Genomic DNA, 18,482 nt, shown 5'->3' on the forward strand with positions numbered 1-18,482 from the left:
CAGACTCACCCTTTTGTTGGGTGAGGTGATGTGAGTGTGAGCGTGAGTGTGAGGTGAACATCTAACCTAAGCTTTGGAATAAGAGGTATCTTGAAAGGGGGAACATCAGATAGAGTTATTCGGTCTTGGAGAATCTTGTCAAAAATGAAGGAAGAGGGAAGGGGGGGGGGGCTGACTAAAAGTGAGGCGAGGAAGACTTTTTAGATCTGATATGAGAATAAATCCAATAATGAAAGAATCCGCAACCATATTTATCCCACTGAAACTTTTCTATTTGATTTGCAAAATCTTGCAAGTTTCTTATCCTCTAACTTTTTTTCTAACTTTTTACTTTGTATTCTAGAGACAATAATTTTTAAGATATGTACCCTATCATGAAAGGGATAAACGGGTCTCTTAAGCCCCCAGCTCTTCCTCCTTCCCAATGAAGAATTTCTTTATCTGCCTAAAGAACTATTGAGCAATTTAAAACCTTTATCTCCTTCGCTGCTCTTGTTTGGAAAGATCAGAAGTAGAGAGGCGCCTGTAATAATAAAAATATGAATATTTTCTGAAAACTTTTTCTGAAAACGTTTTGTGATGACCCCCGTCTCCATCCGTCCATTGATTTGCATACAGATAATATTCTTAAAATCCACAGGATGATGTAAAAGGCCGAAGGAAACCTCAGAAGACCTCGAAATCTAGCCGTAGCCAGCTTTAATTTTCTGTGAAATACGCGTAGGCAATGATGGATACACAGAGTTCAATGTTTCTGGGCATTTTACTGTTCAATGTAGCGTTTGTAATGGCCGGTAAGTAGACAGAAAGTGAGCGTATTTGAGTTGTGTTCGGCAACAAAACTTTTTCTTTTGGCCAGTAAGGGTCATATGGAAGATTAACCCTTTTCATGAGCGTAGCCATTCGCTGTTATTCCTTAATACATTTCCGGTAAACTATGCTTTTTGTTTGTCAAGGTTTGTAATTTATCTCGCCAGTAGGCAATTCGAGACAATTTGAGATCATGCTTTCAAAGATTGTTACAAAAACAAGTTATGTGTAATACTGCGGCGGACATGAACAATCCGGAGAGCTACCATGTTTTGCTTGATGTCATGTTTCTAGGAGAGCGTTCCCTGACCCTAGGCGACCTGTGATTCGTTGATGTAGTCGAAAAAACTCCTTGACGTGTATGACACTAGGTTAATCGGATTATCCGAACCGGATCCTTCACCTTCGCCTAATACTGCGTCGCCAGTTATGGAGAATCGTTTACTTGAAATAAACTCAAAACCTTAAACATAAGCCGTGTTAATCCAATATGGATAAATGATTCTCGTTGTGTAGACTTTGTGCCTTGAATGTTTGTGTAAAATTTCACGACGAAGATCAAGGTCAGTCTGGAATGCGCTTGTTTATTTTTGTGATCAGAGGACCTCACCTCCATATTTACAGGATAGAAGTTTGACTAAAACGAGTAGAGAAGAACTGGAAATATAGGGCGGCGCTGCCCGATATTTAAAGCTCAATTTAATGATTAATGGAAAGCATCTTGTTTAACTGTTGAAACGCCATGTTGGCTTTTGCTGAGAGTCATGCATGTTTGAAATTTTTCCTGGCATTGTTTGGCCTCTCTGCTTGCGAACAATTGAATGTTTACCAGTAGGCCAAAAGATCAACTATTTATCATCAACATACAGTTCTTCAAACACCGAGACCATTTTTTCAAAACTTTCGAAGCCATTGTTTGCTATATTATGATTTTTTTATTTATCCTTGGTGTGGCTTTTTCATCTCAAGTAAGTGTTTTGACTTATTTAACTCAAACACCAATGTAATATAATGTATATTGGCTGAAACGATATTTATAAAGTAAGTGACAAAAGTCTTTTTTCCAAAATAAAGCAACATGTTAACAGCACATTTTTACATGCTTCAATGTGCGAGTTGTGAATTACAGGCCATTAAGCCAAGACTGTATTGGAATTCAATTTACATTAAAAGGGTGTACCTTAAAACACAACACTTTAAGATACCATCTTTGCCTTAAAAATGATCTTTTGAAAATGCATATGCCCATTTTTTAGCCCTATAGCTTCATACTCATAACATCTTTATAAAGCTGTGAGAATTTGATTAAATTAAATTAAATTTGGTAAGAGTCGACACCAGTGAATGACATTGTCCCTAGTGCAGATTGTTCTGTTACTAGCCCCTTTTGTCCAGATTCGTTTTCAGATTTCATGCATAGATTTATAACAATTTCACACAATGATTGAGCATGCTAAAGAAAGTTTTCCAACAAGTCAATATTGTGTAAAAATTGTTTCCTAAAGAGGTTGTTTAAAGCTTTTCATTAACTTGCCATTACAATTGTAGCACCATTTAGCAGTTTTACCACTGAAGTCTCAATTTTAAGCACTTTTGTAGCAATTTTAAGCAGTCTTTTATTGTGAAGCTTTGACCTTATGTTTTTTGAATTTTTTTCTAGATTTTGAATTTTCATTTGGGGAAGAGATCTACGCACATGTAATCAAGTCAACTTCAAAGCCGAACACCCCTCTCTTTCACATTAAAGCCCCACACTGTAAATATGGGCAACTACAATACAAAATACTTGAAAAAGGCCATCCATTCAAAGTATCTCCACATAACGGGAGCATTTACTTGCCCCATGCACTCAACCCAAACAGTCCAACAACATTTATTTTCAATGTGCAAGCTGAAGATGCAAATGCATTGTGTTCAGCAACTGCCCAACTGCAAGTTTTTGTTGTCCATGTTAATGAACACAAGCCAATTATGTCAGCTGCAAAGTATTATTGTTATGTTAATGAAAATGAAAGAAGTGTCGAGGTCAGGCCTAGAATTAGAGCAATTGATAGGGATGAAGGCCAAGCAGGTTAGTCACTTCTGTTTCTACTCTTATTAAAGGGCTGAAAGCTCTTTCGCATTTAGTAAGCTGGTTCATACCCGCAACATATTGAAGTTTCAACTTGTGATATGGAAAGGGTATTTCAGCTTTTGTTGTGTGGATCACCAAAAGCCAAATATTAACTATACAAAAGTCTTATCCTTTTTCACCTTTTTTGCAATCCCTTCAAGCTAAGCTGATTTTCCATTTGATTGCATTTTATGTTGCCATTCTTGGCATACCATTGATTTTTCAGCTATGAAGTGAAAAGCTCTCCACAATTGCAATGCTTGAAATGAAAACATATCAAGTATTGGATCTGTCTAGGTCAGCTTTCTTAAACCACAGTACCTGCTTTTTCCATTGACAAACAGCTAGAAAAAACATTTAAGCAGATCTTAGAAATTTGTTTTATAAGACAGTCTGAGAATAGTAAGGAATTCAGGATATTGTTGTATTTTCTGGTTCTATTTGCTTCTACCTAGCATCCGTATGTAGTTTTTAGGACACTGAGAGGCTTATGCTTATCAAGCAGTGTTCTGATCCTTCCTTTCGATGAGACCACACCTTGTGATTCCCCATGCCTGGAATAACAGGGAACCTAACCACTGAGCTGGCAACTCTCTTCACTCTGGGTAAAAGTTTGGTCATGCCAGGAACAACGAACCTAACCACTGAACCATCCTCACACATCCTTGCAGGACTGGAGAGGGCAGTCAAACGATCATTTCCAATTTTTATAGAGATCAAAACCATGTCGTCTCCTAACTGATGAGTTTCATTAAAATATTATACTAGTCTCCATTTACCTTGACAACAGATGGAGAAAATAAACTTTCAGAGACACTGCATTTACCAGTCTCAATTCAGTGCCACATTCCAAAATGTGATGAGAATAGTTCTCAGTTTTTGTCTGAGTTCAGGGACCAGGGCATGCAGTGGACTTCAGCAAAAGCTTTTGCTAAATATTTGATAATTACAATGCTCAGCTCCTTATTTCTAAAAAATATCTCCAAGTTCTGTATTCTTCTCTTTATAAATAAATCTGAATAAGTTTTGGCAAAAACTTAAATGTTTGGTTTCCTTTGCTTTAAGCCATAGGTTTGCCAATATGATGAGTTCTTTTTTGTGCAGGAATCACCATTTGCACCACTCTAGTCATCTTATTTTACAGGGGTGGCAGAAAATATTTTGAAGTGGGATGGGGGAGTGTAAAGTCTTTATAGACATTAACAGGTGTCGAAAAAAGTGATGGTTCGTAGCTCTTAACCCTGCTGTCCCTGTTTTGCAAATTTGATTGCAAATCTGCAGCTCAAGTATTTATTCTGAAAATTAGGAATAATCAAAAGGAGATGGTAAGAAAATTGGGAACAAAAAAGATGGTAATCATTAAGTTTGCCAAAACTGAAGCTATTTATGAAGGAATTCATGTATGCCATATCTAGACACAGTTCTTTTGTCTTGCCCTCTTTCCAACCCAACTGCAAGGCTAAGGTTTTTACTCATGTTACCCCAATGATTTTAACCTTTCCACCTCTCTCAGTTTCCCTACCTTACAGCTGTTTGAAGAGCAGCCTTTCAGCCAGTACCTTTTCTCCATTTCTGGATGCTTCTGGTTATTAATGTCTACATTTGTCTATCAGACTTCCCAAACTTGATATTCTATTTGGAGATGTAATAGGAGGACCTTCCATTTTGTGGTCTGATACTTAAAAATTCTGATATTTAGAGTTGTTATGAAATAAAGTACATTTTGATACATTTGAGTTTTCACCAGTTATTAATGTAAGAAGGATGCATGAAAAAAAGGCAAATGTTTTCTTCATACTTTAATAAGAGCCATTCAAATTTTTGTTCTGACATGACAATTTATATCTGATATTTTGATTATTTGTCTGAAATTTTGTTGGCAAAAATGCTACAGTGCCCTATTTTGTGACATTATGTTAGAGAAAAAGACTGATTTCTATGTCTGTATAATCAAAGGCTTATGTTGTTGCACTAACAATGGCCAACAAGAAAATAATGGCCACCCAAGTTCTTCAACATTTGAGTAACCTTTGAGCTGCGAAACACATTCTGTTTGATTTTTAATGGATATGTCAGTCTGTTTCTTATTCACTGTCAGTCTTATTTGCAAATACATATACATCCTTATCATTTTCAGGGAAGATAAGAGATTTAAGAATCCGCGAAAAGGGTATCCCATTTAAAGTTGTACTAGAAGAAAACGGATATGCTAAGTTAGTTGCCACTGAAGACTTGGATGCAGAAAGTGTCTCAGAATATCGCTTTAGTATTTATGCAGTAGATAATGGAACACGAGCAAGGAAATCTGAAAGATCAAGAGTCTACTGTGAAGTTGTTGATGTAAATGAATTTGCACCCATATTTAAGCACCCATTTTATGACATTGAAGTTGAAAAGGGGACAATTTATAAAAATCTAATCCAGGTAAATTTTACTAATTTTCGACAAGTTTTTAAATTTATTCTTGAATTCAGTTATTTTAGTTATAATTTGACATTGTGAGCCATGTTTTGATGTTGGCATACCTATTGAGTCAAGTATCCCCAGCACTATAGATTGCTGTAGTAATGAACAATTTTTGAAACATAAATACCAAACGTAGGCATTTTTTGCACAAGTATTTCTTAAAAATAAACTGCATCTCTATACTCACAATATTAAGTATCCAATATTATCTTTAGTTTTCCATTTATCTATCATTATCATTTATTGCTAGTCGGTTTTATATATGTCAGAAACTTGCATTTTCAAGTGGGCCCCGAATGCATTATTTCTACAGCCCATCAGTATTGTGTCTTAAAGGTACTATGTCCGGTTAGTTAACCGTTCAGTGTATGCTCTGCGGGCATTTATGATTGAGAAAACTTTGACAATTCCCCTCGATTCTTTGTCGATCGAATGCGTAAAAACGGGCCTATTGAATTGGTTCAACCAATGGGAAATTTGAATGACCATCAAAATGCGTTGGGACATTGTGCCTTTAATTTGATTGAATTGTCTTTGATTTTCTCACCATGTCAATGAATTACTAGTCTCATTGCATCATCTTTCATTTTAGCTGGAGGCTGTTGACCAAGATATCAGCAGCAAAAATGGAAAAGTTTGTAATTATGTAATTGTAGAACGTGATGTACCGTTTAGCATTGGCAGCAATGGTGTTTTGTCGTTGCAAGAGGAACTGGCATCAAGTTTCCCAAGCAATTTTCTCTTTCACGTACGGGCCACAGACTGCGCAAGTAAAATCTCTGATGATGATGCTGTTGTGAGAGTGAAAGTAAAGAATCAAACAAGAACTGTAACACAGAGCTTGTCAGGTCACAAGGGAGACTGCAAAATTGGTATGGACACAACTTATTTGATTTCCATGATCGCATAGTCCTACTCAAGCGAAATTACAAGAGTGCATTATATTGATGACACCTTTGGCACGTTGAAGTTATCTTCAGTCACCCCTGTTTCTTCTTCTTAAGCTTATTCTTAACCGATTCCATTCACCCTCCAGGACTCAGCAGTAACAACGTTAGAGTGTTACTGTAATGGAAAAGCACTTAATCGTGTTGCATCTTGCTTGAAATTGTAAAATCTTTCATTATCATTGCCAGTAATCAGTTGTTCAGGAAACAAATAACAATGAAGGATAAGGTTTCATTTAATATCAATATGGGCTTGCATTACATATCATTTTATATAAATAGGTATCTGCATTATTCTCTAGTAAATGAGATTTGCGTTCCCTTTGGGTGCATATCTCTTCATACTTCTTCTTAGTGCGCCTTTGAATTCAATTTACTTTATTAATCTTATTGAAGGCGTGGCGATGAAAGAAATTGCAACACTGCAGTACCCTTCATGTACAAACGAACTTCCCCTTGTTTCTAACGTCCACATAACTGAATGTGGCGATCTAAAAGAACATAAGATCTCTGTGAGTGCTGTTCTCGACACGTCATCTGTGCAGAAAGGCTGTGAAAGGTCACACGACCCGGTCACGAGTATTTACTCACAATGCGGCTTCAATGAAGTCATCGAGCTGCTGCCTAACACAGGTCCGAGTTGGATGGAAGACACTGCCACTGAAGAAACTATTCAAGGTTTTCATTCAGTTCGCCTTTATGTCTTGTCTTTGTTAATTCTTATTACGCCAAATGGTCCTGCCTAATTAAGAATACCTAATTTTTTGCCGAACCTCAATATTCTAAATTTTTTTAATTTTGAGCGTAAGATTATTCTTAAAATATTCTTAAACGACACAAGGTGCAATTGAGTCTCATTATAGTGTTAATAGCTACAAGGCCTGATATGTCTATTCTAAAACATATAGCGTGAAACTCGCATTTGATTTGCTTTCTCAAATACAACTCAGATAAACAAAAACTTTAATTGTTGATTAAGCTTTAGCCTTGCATTATTCTTAAATTATTCGTAACTTTCAGCAATTTTGAGCCTTAATATTCCTATAAACTATATTCTTATATAAAAAACAAAACTAGTCTACTGTTTTAAGTCAAGGTATGTATATGTGAGACATAATACCGCTTCTGCTGTTTGCGCAAGAAAGTAGATTTGCGCCGTCAGAGTGTATTTTATATCTATTTGTATGTATGATATTTGGCAGCCTCGTATTATTAGAAAACTAAACTCCTCTTGACTTTCCCATCCCAAAGCCACATCAGCATGGCGATTTTGGCCATTAGCAGCCTCGTAGAATGCAGTTTGTTTGTATCCAAGTCCTTCTCCTGGGTAGCAACTCACACTGAATTTGAATATTGAGTATATTCTCCACTGCGCTTTTCAGGTCAAACCAATCATGTGTTTGATGGCACTTCGGCAACCCGTTTGCCAAAAGGCTTGCTGGGGGAAAACTGGCATGATAGTTTCACAATAGCAGCTTGGATTCTGGTAAAAACTTCAGCAAAACCCCAGTTTGTTTTGTCTTTATCTGACGGAATGCAGCTTGGCTATAACTACATTGGACTGTACGTCGTTAACAAGCATAATGACGATCGCTCTCGTGTTGGTTTTGTGTTGAGCAAAAGCAATGGAAAATGCCGCCTTCACGAAGAGTGGGTCGTTGATGTTAGCAATTTGAAATGGAGGCATGTTGCTGTTGTTGTTGATCATTGCAATCTTCAGGTAAAGAGCTTTTAGCACTTGTCTTGTTCCTCTGGTTTGCAACCCCTATACCCTACCAACTCATAAATTTTAACTGTTGTCCACGTTTAGCACTTTTATTAATCTCGAAATTTGTCCGCTAGGGGCTTATTTATAAGGGATGTTTTAGGCGGGCTAATTCGACTTTGTTTTTTCTATCCATTAAATTGAAAGGATTGCATAGCCAAACTACATTTATTTGATTATCCTTATTTTATTTTTATCCCTTCTCAAAACTATTCACAGCTTCAAGTTGATGGTAGGCCTGTCGAGCCAGTTGGAGAGGCTGAAACCCTGCAAGTCCAGCAAGCGCATATCCAACCCAAGTACGTTATTGGAGGACGATGGGTGGGGACGAAAGAGAAGTACACCGACTTTTTTAGAGGAAAAATTAGTCACATGGTTTTTACCAAGAAGCTTGTCAAGGTATTAACTCCATCGTAAATCTCTGTTAATGATTAAAAATGGTCCTTAATGATTTCAAGCCTTGTGAAAATGTTTGGGAAGGGCATTCAAGGCGAAATTCCCATGTAGCTAGAGTGCTTGACAGTCTTAAAGGTTGCGGTGTTAAATTCAGGTACGAGCTATTGTGAACCCAAAAACTTATGGATACCCAGTGGCAACACAGAAAAGGCTAAATCTAGCGTTGATAAGAGCCGACCCACCCACCCCATCATGCCTTTGGCCCAGGCAAGCTTTTCGCCATAACAGGCAGCAGTTTGAATTTAAATTGATAGGATCGTGGCTTGAAAAAATAGCCTTGTTTATTTAAATTGATCAATGTCTTTGAATTATTCAGCAAAGAAAATAGTTATTATACGACCTTTGTAATGAAAAAGGAAAACACAAGGGAAGTGTCTGCCAAAAACCGAAGGAGTGTTCTGCTTGGCGGTCTGTCCTCCATTTTTTCAGTTGCAACCAACAATGTTCAGCCTGACCCAATACAATGCCGTCTGACTACTGAAAACCTCACAACTAACGAAAACTAACGCTGACGTTGGGAAAAGTAGAAAATAGCGGGAAATTGAAATGCCAGGAGAATCAGTAACGCCATTAGTCAACCATTCAATCATTTGTTTTGGTTTAGGAAGTCTCTTCGATCAATTTTCTGTTGCACTTTCTATTTCTATCGCCTGTTTTACCAAGTTTTCTTCTACAATCCTTTGCAGAATTTCAACTGCATTTTGAAGTGCAAAGAGAATATCGACCTGCGATTGCAGTTGCCAAGTGGGTTTCAACTTGAGCGGGTGTCAGACAAAATGTCGCTGAGCATCTCGGGAAGGGGTACTCTCACGTCTCTACGCAAGATTCTTAAGAGTGTTGTTTATGTTAACAAGGTGCCCTACCCCAATCCCGCAACGCGTCACATTCACATTGAAGCAACTGTTGATGACGTCATGCTGCCACGTGTCACCGTGGACGTCGAAGTTCCAAAGCATGTTGGGCCTTCCATCAAATTAGCAGGCAAATGTGACAACAGTGTCAAAACATATGGATCGATTGAATCAGGTAGTGATACGAGTTTGGGCTTGAAGCGTCGTATTTTCTATCTGTAGACGAAATTATGTTCAGCTGCTTAAATATGAAAACTTTCTATTGTTAAAAATGTTATGTTGTATCAGAGATCCAATGTTTTTTCTTTAAGTATAGACTTCCAATTTAAGAATTTTAGGCAGAGAAAGGAGCGGATAAAGGTATACATTCCCTTTTTACAAGAACCAGTAAATTTAAGCCCTAGCTGACTGTTCTTAATTTTTTCGAAAATCTGAGGCGGGATTGTTCTTAATTTGTTCTTAAATCACTCGGGTGTAAGCAGTGCAATTGCTAGCTTTTTCACTCCAGGGAGGTGTTCAGGCCTCATTTGCCAACAAAATGAGTGAGACCACCTTCATTTGCCGACAAGTTTGAATATTCACCGAAAAGGCACTCACACATGGCTAAACATCTTCGTTTTTTAGATGAAGCGTTGTTTAAAGTTGCATTTATAGTAGCTCAGCCTCGGCTTGTTCTTAATTTGTTTTTAAGTTTTGACCATTTTTGAGGCTCGTATACTTATAAAAGTGTTCTTATAGAAAGAAAAAAGTGTATGTTATAACTAGCTTACTGATCAACTTAATTGTGTTGCTTTTTTTAGGATTGCGTGTTTGTCCAGATATTGATATCAATATGGATGGCTGTCTAAGATTTCTAGACGAGGGCCTCGTGGTAATCAACTCGGATATCATTGGCACTGGAAATCTTTCCGTCCCACAACCAGTTCTAAAGAGATTTGGCCTTACGGCATCCTTCTCTGTCAACGTCCTCAGAATTTCAGGTGTTGCCCGCTACACAGATTATGTTGAAGTTCTGAGGAATGTGTTCTTTGTCCCATCTTTGGTATCGACACAAAAGTCAATGGAAGTAAAGGTAAAGACATTTTATTCAAGCACAGAGTAAACCATTGTTCGTTGTAGAACTCGGTCCATTGTAGGAGTCTGTCCGTTGTAGAACTCTGCGCGTTGTAAAACTCTGTTGGTTGTGAGCCTCTGTTCGTTTCAGAGCTCCGTTTGTTGTAGAACTCACTTCGCTTGAATTAAGGTTTGGAGAAAGGATCACAGTTTATCAATTATAGGACTAACCTAGGAGAATTAACAACCCTCAATAGATTGTTCTATTTATCGTTTTATATATCGTATATATCGCTTTTGTTGATACACTGATGTATATATGCAAGGGCTGAGTTGTAAAAATTTTCTTCGAGCTGCCCTAAGATTGTTTTAAACCTTTGATCCGATAATGAAACGAAACAACAATTGCTAAGAGCCAGAAGGAAGATGTGTTAGATGTGCTGTCCGCCGGATTCGGCGATCTTGCAATGAGTAAAAATACGAAGAATAATAAGGAACAAAGCAACACGACGACGAGAATCCAATTCGATGAAATAGAATTGTTAGAATAGAAAGATAAATTAAATTTGATAAATACAAATATTTCGCCCGGCATACAGGGCTTCAAATGCAATATTAGCTTGATAGTCATCCGGTGCGTGATTATAAACAGCATCCATTTTATTTAGATGGAAGTCTCAGCAGAGAATGGCCGCTTTTCTTCCAATGAATTGGTTGTCGGCATAGAAATCAAGCAGGAGAACAGCCAAAGTGCAACTGACAGCCCCTTTGTATTCTACTTGCATTCGAAGGCTGACGAGTCTGCTGGCAGTCTGGTGATGGACAAGATCAAAAGCTCCAGCAATGGCGGAGGCATCGTTGTCATCACTGTCATCCTTAGTTTGACGGTTGTTGTGGCCGTAGCTGGATTTGTCATTGTCAAAGTTCATAGGTATGTTCCGCTTTTTTGTTTTGTTTTCTTCTGCGCCTGTTTTCAGTCCTCAAGAAATGTCTGCAGTGCGTTGTCTTCTTTCTGTTTTCTTTTCAATGTCCTTCCTTGTTTCATTTTTTTTGTAGATTGTTACTGGCAATAATTTTCGTATAAATAATGATGGGAATAAGTTAACCTAGTGTTATATACCACGCCAACCTTAAAGAAGTTTGTTTTACTATCATACTATTTACTATCTATCATTTTTTGCTAAACCTGAGGATCACGTGGGTTTAATAATCATTCATTTCGCTACAATTGTTTGGATTTTCAGAAAAAATCGCGATGAAGACATTGTCGAGAGTGACTTTCGAACAGCAGAGTTGCTTTGGGACAATGAGGGCCTGCCCGCCACAATGAACATCACATTGAATCCATTGTTGCGGCTGCGCAACGAATGTAGTCTCTCCGAAGGAGATTTCTCGGAAGACTCGCATAATTGTTATGAAGAAAGTTCTGAGGGAAGTCTTTACTGGAGCGAATCAGAGGAAGATAATGGAAGCGAATGTGGAGCAGAAAACACCTTGGAGTGGGACTCATCTTATCAGGAGGATTTCGGGGAGGTCTGCGATGATCACCGGGGGGAAAGCGCTACTGAAACTCAGTCCAAGGCCGTTGCTAGTTGTGACGGAGTGACGTCATTATGAAATTCGCACATAATTGTTTTATGAATTTACTGTTCTCTTATTGTTTTTGCAAATCAGATTTGTTTACTTTTTACGGTAAGTATTTACGACCACATTTTATCTGTATTTATTTCGACATGTTAGTCTTGCTTTGATATTTGTAAAATGTTGTAAACGTAGCATTGTCAATCAATTGTTAGTCTTAATCAGGTTCCATGGCAGAATCGAAGAATTAATCGATATCACTGAGACAGAAAGTCACGTTATCGCAAAATTTAGGCCACGAATTTTCTGTGGGCTCATACCTTCATCGCCTTTATTGCTATTAATAATTAAGAGTTTTGCGAACTCCTCTCCTTATATCGTAAACTGTGATGAAGCACTGAATCGAATAACAACATCCCCATTTTTGCTAGTTCCATCCAGAAAACTTACTACCAAACCATTAGAATGTTAGCTTTAAAATTGATAATTTTTGATACGGCTAGTATTGTCTGCCTCTTATATCCATTCACGAAACATCAGCTCGCTTAATTCAACGTACGTTTTCCTATCTTTATAACGTAAAGCCCCGTTATTAGGAGCCAAGTAAGTGGTAATGTTATGAAGAGTATGCATATCTTGAAGTATGAAATTCGCGTGGAATCTTTCTGTATTGTAAGATAGTTTTGTAATATAGTGTCGTGTATTGTCTTCGGACCTTTCAGACTAAGCATAAGATGGACTGAATTGTTCGAATCTTCGTTATTGATTTAGAAGATGTAAAACCACTAATCTATAATATATTGTATAGCCTTATCATATACTAAACAGGCAAACTGTATGCATAAAGTTTTAGAAATCTTAATAAGAATTTCGCCAGCTTTTTCGTGTGAATGCTAAATACATTTAACAAATTTTCAAATCACTTACGCTAAGAGAGACGTTATTTATTTTATTTATTTTCCGTTTTCCTTACATAAATGTTTGTTTATTTATATGTTTGCATTAACTAAGTTACAAACGTGTATAGCTGCATAGCTATTCTTTGTGTGAATTAAATCTATGCGCCTATTATATTACCTTTATTGCATTTCTCCTTATTTGTTCCATGGTCAGGATTTGGATGGGTAGCTCTGTTTAGTGGCGAGAGTGGTGTCTCGATCGTTGTGACTAAGGTAGCCATCGCAGGGGCCATCGCCCTCGATAATTTAATTGGTCCCTTGTTTGGCACACGAATTTTTCTCGATAAAGTGTTTGTTTCAAATAGAATATTGTTTTTTTGTAGGTATTATATAAATGCATTTCGGAATGACGTGTCTCTGCCTTGCCAAAAGTAGGGCACTGGTCCAAGTAGCCCACTAATTCATCCATTCGTACCATGCGGTCCATAGACTGTTTTTAGTAGTGACCATTCAGTATTTTTTTCTAGAAAGACATCTACACAATGATTGTCATTCTCAATTTATAACTGGAGAGGATGAAGTTAGATCCATGATTATGCATTGCATCTGGCCTTCAACAGTCTTAAAATTTCTTCAAAGTTGCTAGTACAGTTCAAAACTCGATAAAATTGGAAGGAGATTAAAGACAAGTAGATGCGTTAATTTTATAATTTAAAATTTCCAATGAGTGGCAATAAATGAGAGGAAAAGGATTGAATTGCCATCTCCCCTTTGCAGAAACTGAAGGAGGCCAGCAATCACGACCCATTCTACTCAGAGAATATTTAAAATGGAATGTAAACTAAAGACGAGTTAGTGATGAGCAATGGGGCAGCGTCATGTTTTAGATTTTCATCACTATGAAGCATGGCCTAAAAAGTTATCTACAAGATAGATCAGCTGATCGGCTACCAAAAACGAAAATTTCTGAAAGGAGCATCTAAAAGAACTCATTTTCTAAAATTTTACAAATGAATATGCTGCGTACTGAATTTTATGGTTTTCAATTTTTTACAGAAATTTGTCTATTTTACCATTGCAGATAGCAACAATTGGTAAAGAAGCGGCAACGACTGGCGAAGAGACTGCGAAGGAGGTGGTTCTATTACGAAAAGTTAAAACAAGATGCAGGTTACTATGTCACATCATATAGAGGCCCTTTTTGCCGCGAAGGAGGATTGCAACACAACATGCAAGTTGAACATGAAAGTCTTATAGGCAGGACATTCCTCTCAACCATCGACCGCATTGCCTAACCTTTGTTTTCTCGGCTGATTATGCAACTATATGGTATAACGAATAATTTAAGCCCTTACAACATTTTCAAAAATTCATCGAAGTCACGTTACCGATGACGTCAAAAAAGTTATGTTTCCTACATTGAAAATCATTGTAACTTCTTAAGTATACGTCTGACTTCAATATAATTGCTAGATTCGGGCTCGCCTGAAGGGAAGCTTTCCAATGATATATACACATCAGTATTTTAACGATGTCAGCAATTTTCAATGATGACGTCATCACTTTCAAAATGGCCGTCGACCAGCGAGCTGGCTCTGATTTTGCTTAGGCACAATTTGGCATTATCGCAATTTGACATCATGCATGATTTTGCTTGACACTTTCGTATAACGGAGAAGAAGCTGCTCCTTCGCCATTCACAGTTTTCATTATTATTCTTTTAATTTTATTAACTAAACCTAAAATAATTGTTTCAGAAGACCAGACCTGAAGCCGTCGGTACGAAACCGAGCTTTGCACAAAGGCCAAGGGCTTATATTATTGGCATTGCCAGGAGGCAGGAGGAAACAGTTATTATATGGTTTATTACCTTAAAGCCTTTGTTCAATACCCCTGACAGAGCTAGATAGCTTGCCAATCACTCATAAGGTGCCTGTCTATCCAGTATGCAAGGAATATACCTTGATTCTTTCTTAGACATGATCTTGACATATTTCATGTTTTTGTTCATGTGGATGAAATGGGGAAGGCAAAGATAAACCAAATTATGTGAACAAATGCTGACTTGTATAGTCAGATCAAGGTGCAGATGGGTTGCTTTCATCAACTCATGGGTTCGCCAACGTCTTTTCCAAAAAACACACACAGTCAATGCCCATAAGCAATGGCAGATTGATGCAAAAAACTGTTGATTCTTGAAAATCGTCAAAAAACTGAAAAATGTCTTGAAATCGCTTAGCTGGAGGATTTGTCTGCTTTGTTGAGCATGGTAGCAGCTGTGCAGAAAAGCAACGCTAAGTTACTTTTGCAAGCAGTGCGAAATATGATTCTGCTTACATTTGCACTGAATCACATCAACTATGCCCGCTACTGTACATACCAACATCTGCTTCTCCATTGCACTTCAATCATTACAGGGTGAGAGTGAACAAACTGCAGCATTCCAAGATTGAAACAAATAAGGATTTGGCGGAAATTTCAAAACAAATTCTCTGAGATTCATTGCTATTTACACACAGAGCTATTTAATCAAGAAGCTAAAGGGACTGAAGGTCCATACAGGCCTGGCTTCAGCAAACGTTAATGCGGTTAACACTTGAATTGCTACGTCCCACATTCATAGCAAGTTTAGAGAGGCTCTGAAGCAATACTTTTTCGTAAAGTCATCATGAATTCACTCCAGGTGGGAGTACTCAAGTACAGCATTCCAGGTGGGACAAAGCTCCTTCAGAAGCATAATGATAGCCTTATGGAACTCTTCGAAGCTATGGCACCAATCGTTTTTCTGTTGCACCTGCAAAATCGACTTTAACTGGTGAATAATTAGATCAATAAAGTTCTACTGACCTCCTTGCAGCGTCGATCATAGAATAAGAGAATATGCATCGCTTCACAAATGATCGCCTGATTAATTGCAGCGTTGAATTCTTCACGCCGATCAAGAAAACAATGCTGAAGACAGATCTGGAAAAAGTTAAGGGGACACCTGCAGCAATTACCGTGGTCAAGGAATACAAAAACAGGCCTTCAACTACTCATTTTGAAGGCAGAAAGTCTGCAAGAGGCATTTACTCATCCCATGACAACCGTTCCTTTTTCAATTGCTATCGCTACAGCTGGTTTAACTTTGTGTCAGTCAGACAAAATAACTTTGCAACGACTCTTGCTCGAAGAGTGGCAATGGATCAAAGACATGCCTCCGAAGTCTGCCGTTTGGATAGTAGACGGAGTGGCAGCAGTTCGCTCCATCAAGCCGATGCCAACTTACCGAGCGCGGATGCACAGCCTTATCAAATTTGTTGCTTCTAAAGCTGGGCATAAGTTGGTGAACCTGGGCCAAGAGGTCAGGATATAAATGCCACGAGCTCCTGTATCGAAATTAGAAGTAAATTGATTTTATATGACTGATTTCTGAAGGAAGACACATTGGGCTTTTGCTTTTCTCCATGTAAAACGCAAATGGTTCCCATTTCGGAAGAGATGTTTGCCTTAATCTACAGGCTTTACATGCTTTATCTGGGTGTAATTCTAAATCCTATTTCCGCAACGTAGGAAAGGTAAGGTTGCTGAAGACAGTCATCAGGAGCCCGCGATACCTTGAACTGCTTGACAGCCTTGGAGAAGAAAAAGTGGTTAATGATAGCGATATAGAAGATTTTCAGAAGTTTGTTCAAATGGTAATGTATTCTGGCAAGGCCAAGAGAAGCTATGTGGAAACAAGACTAAAAATGTATAACAATATGAAAATAACATTAAACTCCTTCCTGATTCAAATTCCTAGAAGATAGCTTAATGCTGGTTGCGTTGCGTAGAACCATCCGTCAAGACTTTCTTTCGAGAGTTATGGCTGGAAGGGTCTTCTGAAAAGTCTTCCTTGAAATCTTTGCTTCACGTACCCCTGCTGCCTCCTTCTTTGAAGTCAAGACGGAAAAATAAGAGCCGACATTTTAAGAAAGCGTTGGGGCAGATGTCGAAAATGGCAGTGAAAATCTCCCTGCTCCAAAGAAATGCTAGAGATGCATAGAGGTACCGAAATAGGCCCGTAGTGTCGACGAAATCGGTGCTTGTAACGAATACAAGGAAGCAACAGGCCAAGTAGACTCTGACCTAAGTAGCACTGAACTTTCTGATGAACTAGAGAGTGAACGGGAAGTTTATGACTTCAGTTCGTCAAAGGATTCTGGCGGTAAATGGATTTGAGGCGAATATATAGCGTAAATCCTCGAATTAGCCCCCTGGGGGCTTATTTATTTCTTATATTTTGGGATGGGGGCTTATTCGAAGGGGGGGGGGGGGCTTATACGAGGGGGTTATAAAATTATTGTAGACATTAAGAAGACATTAGTAAAAGACGTTGTTTATTTTAATAGGAATTTCTTTATAAGCATTTAATTAATTACTACCAAACGTATGAATTTGTTGTGGAAATTCAATAAAATGCCGTAGGCAACCTCAGATGGCAAAAATCATCAAATTGAGAGGTCCTATTCAAGAATTTTTGGTAGCAGTGGGGGCTTATTCGAGGGGGGGGGGGCTTATTGAGAATTGGTAGTTCTAGGATGTAGGCTTATTCGAGGAGGGAGGCTTTTTTGAGGGGGGCGGGTGGGGCAATTCGAGGATTTACGGTATGTAGCTTGAAACGTTAAATTGAGTGATGCAGAATAATTACCTGACAAAACATTGCCACAAAACGATCCAGAAATGCGTTTGATTAGATCAGAGCTTTTGTCTTAAAATGTACTGTTCGACGGCCATTTTGAAAGTGATGACGTCATCATTGAAAATGCTGACATCGTTAAAATACTGATGTGTATATATCATTGGAAAGCTTTCCTTCAGGCGAGCCTGAATCTAGCGGTTATATTGAAGTCAGACGTATACTTAAGAAGTTACAATGATTTTTAGTGTAGGAAACATAACCTTTTTGACGTCATCGGTAACGTGACTTCGATGAATTTTTGAAAATGTTGTAAGGGCTTAAATTATTCGTTATACCATATAGTTGCATGATCAGCCGAGAAAACAAAGGTTAGGCAATGCGGTCGATGGTTGAGAGGAATGCCCTGCCTATTAAGAAAACAGTGAATAACTCAAAGCACTTTCATCTTTCACTTGCTGTTATTGGGCCTTGCTCCTGATTTATGTAAACTCAGATGCTTAATTTTGTATATATGAAAATGCCATAAGAAAAAACACTTTCGATCTATTAATACGCAAATTGATGAGATCTTATAATACTCGAAAGTATTACAATTTTCATAAAAACGCCCGTAGTCAACAAAGATTGAGAACAATTGACTCCGAGACAAGACCTCCCTTTGACTGACTTTGGATAGGACAAGGGTTTTTGTACAATTTTATTCAAAATCATATCTTCATAAATGTAACAATAATTCATATTTTCCAATATATTGCTCTATGATCGCTTCTTTAGGGCTAGTATGCATTTTACAAGACATGGCGGCTTAATCGAGAAACAACCGAAAGATCCCTATTTTATAATGATTTTAGTTAACGAATAATAACACATTAAGGGGCAAA

At 37.9% G+C, this 18,482-nt stretch overlaps 1 protein-coding gene across 1 annotated transcript; it reads left to right on the forward strand.

Moving 5' to 3' along the window:
• Nucleotides 1-615: 615 nt before the first annotated feature.
• Nucleotides 616-13,110, forward strand: LOC135688445 (calsyntenin-1). The gene is made up of 11 exons (XM_065205297.2): nt 616-794; nt 2,471-2,881; nt 5,061-5,347; nt 5,982-6,261; nt 6,733-7,014; nt 7,719-8,056; nt 8,321-8,500; nt 9,244-9,583; nt 10,209-10,480; nt 11,130-11,392; nt 11,706-13,110. The coding sequence occupies exons 1-11, from the start codon at nt 728-730 to the stop codon at nt 12,076-12,078; spliced, it is 3,093 nt and encodes a 1,030-aa protein (XP_065061369.2). The 5' UTR covers nt 616-727; the 3' UTR covers nt 12,079-13,110.
• The last annotated feature ends 5,372 nt before the right edge of the window (nt 13,111-18,482 follow it).

Source organism: Rhopilema esculentum, chromosome 19 (genome assembly GCF_057945365.1).
Source record: "Rhopilema esculentum isolate cy_ngs chromosome 19, ASM5794536v1, whole genome shotgun sequence".
Lineage (NCBI taxonomy): Eukaryota > Metazoa > Cnidaria > Scyphozoa > Rhizostomeae > Rhizostomatidae > Rhopilema > Rhopilema esculentum.

Excerpts from the sequence above, each read along its gene's own strand:
- LOC135688445 (XM_065205297.2), top strand. The coding sequence starts at position 728 with ATGATGGATACACAGAGTTCAATGTTTCTGGGCATTTTACTGTTCAAT. Across the intron at positions 6,262-6,732 it reads CAAGGGAGACTGCAAAATTG|GCGTGGCGATGAAAGAAATT; the intron begins GTATGGACACAA and ends ATCTTATTGAAG. Across the intron at positions 11,393-11,705 it reads GTCATTGTCAAAGTTCATAG|AAAAAATCGCGATGAAGACA; the intron begins GTATGTTCCGCT and ends TTGGATTTTCAG.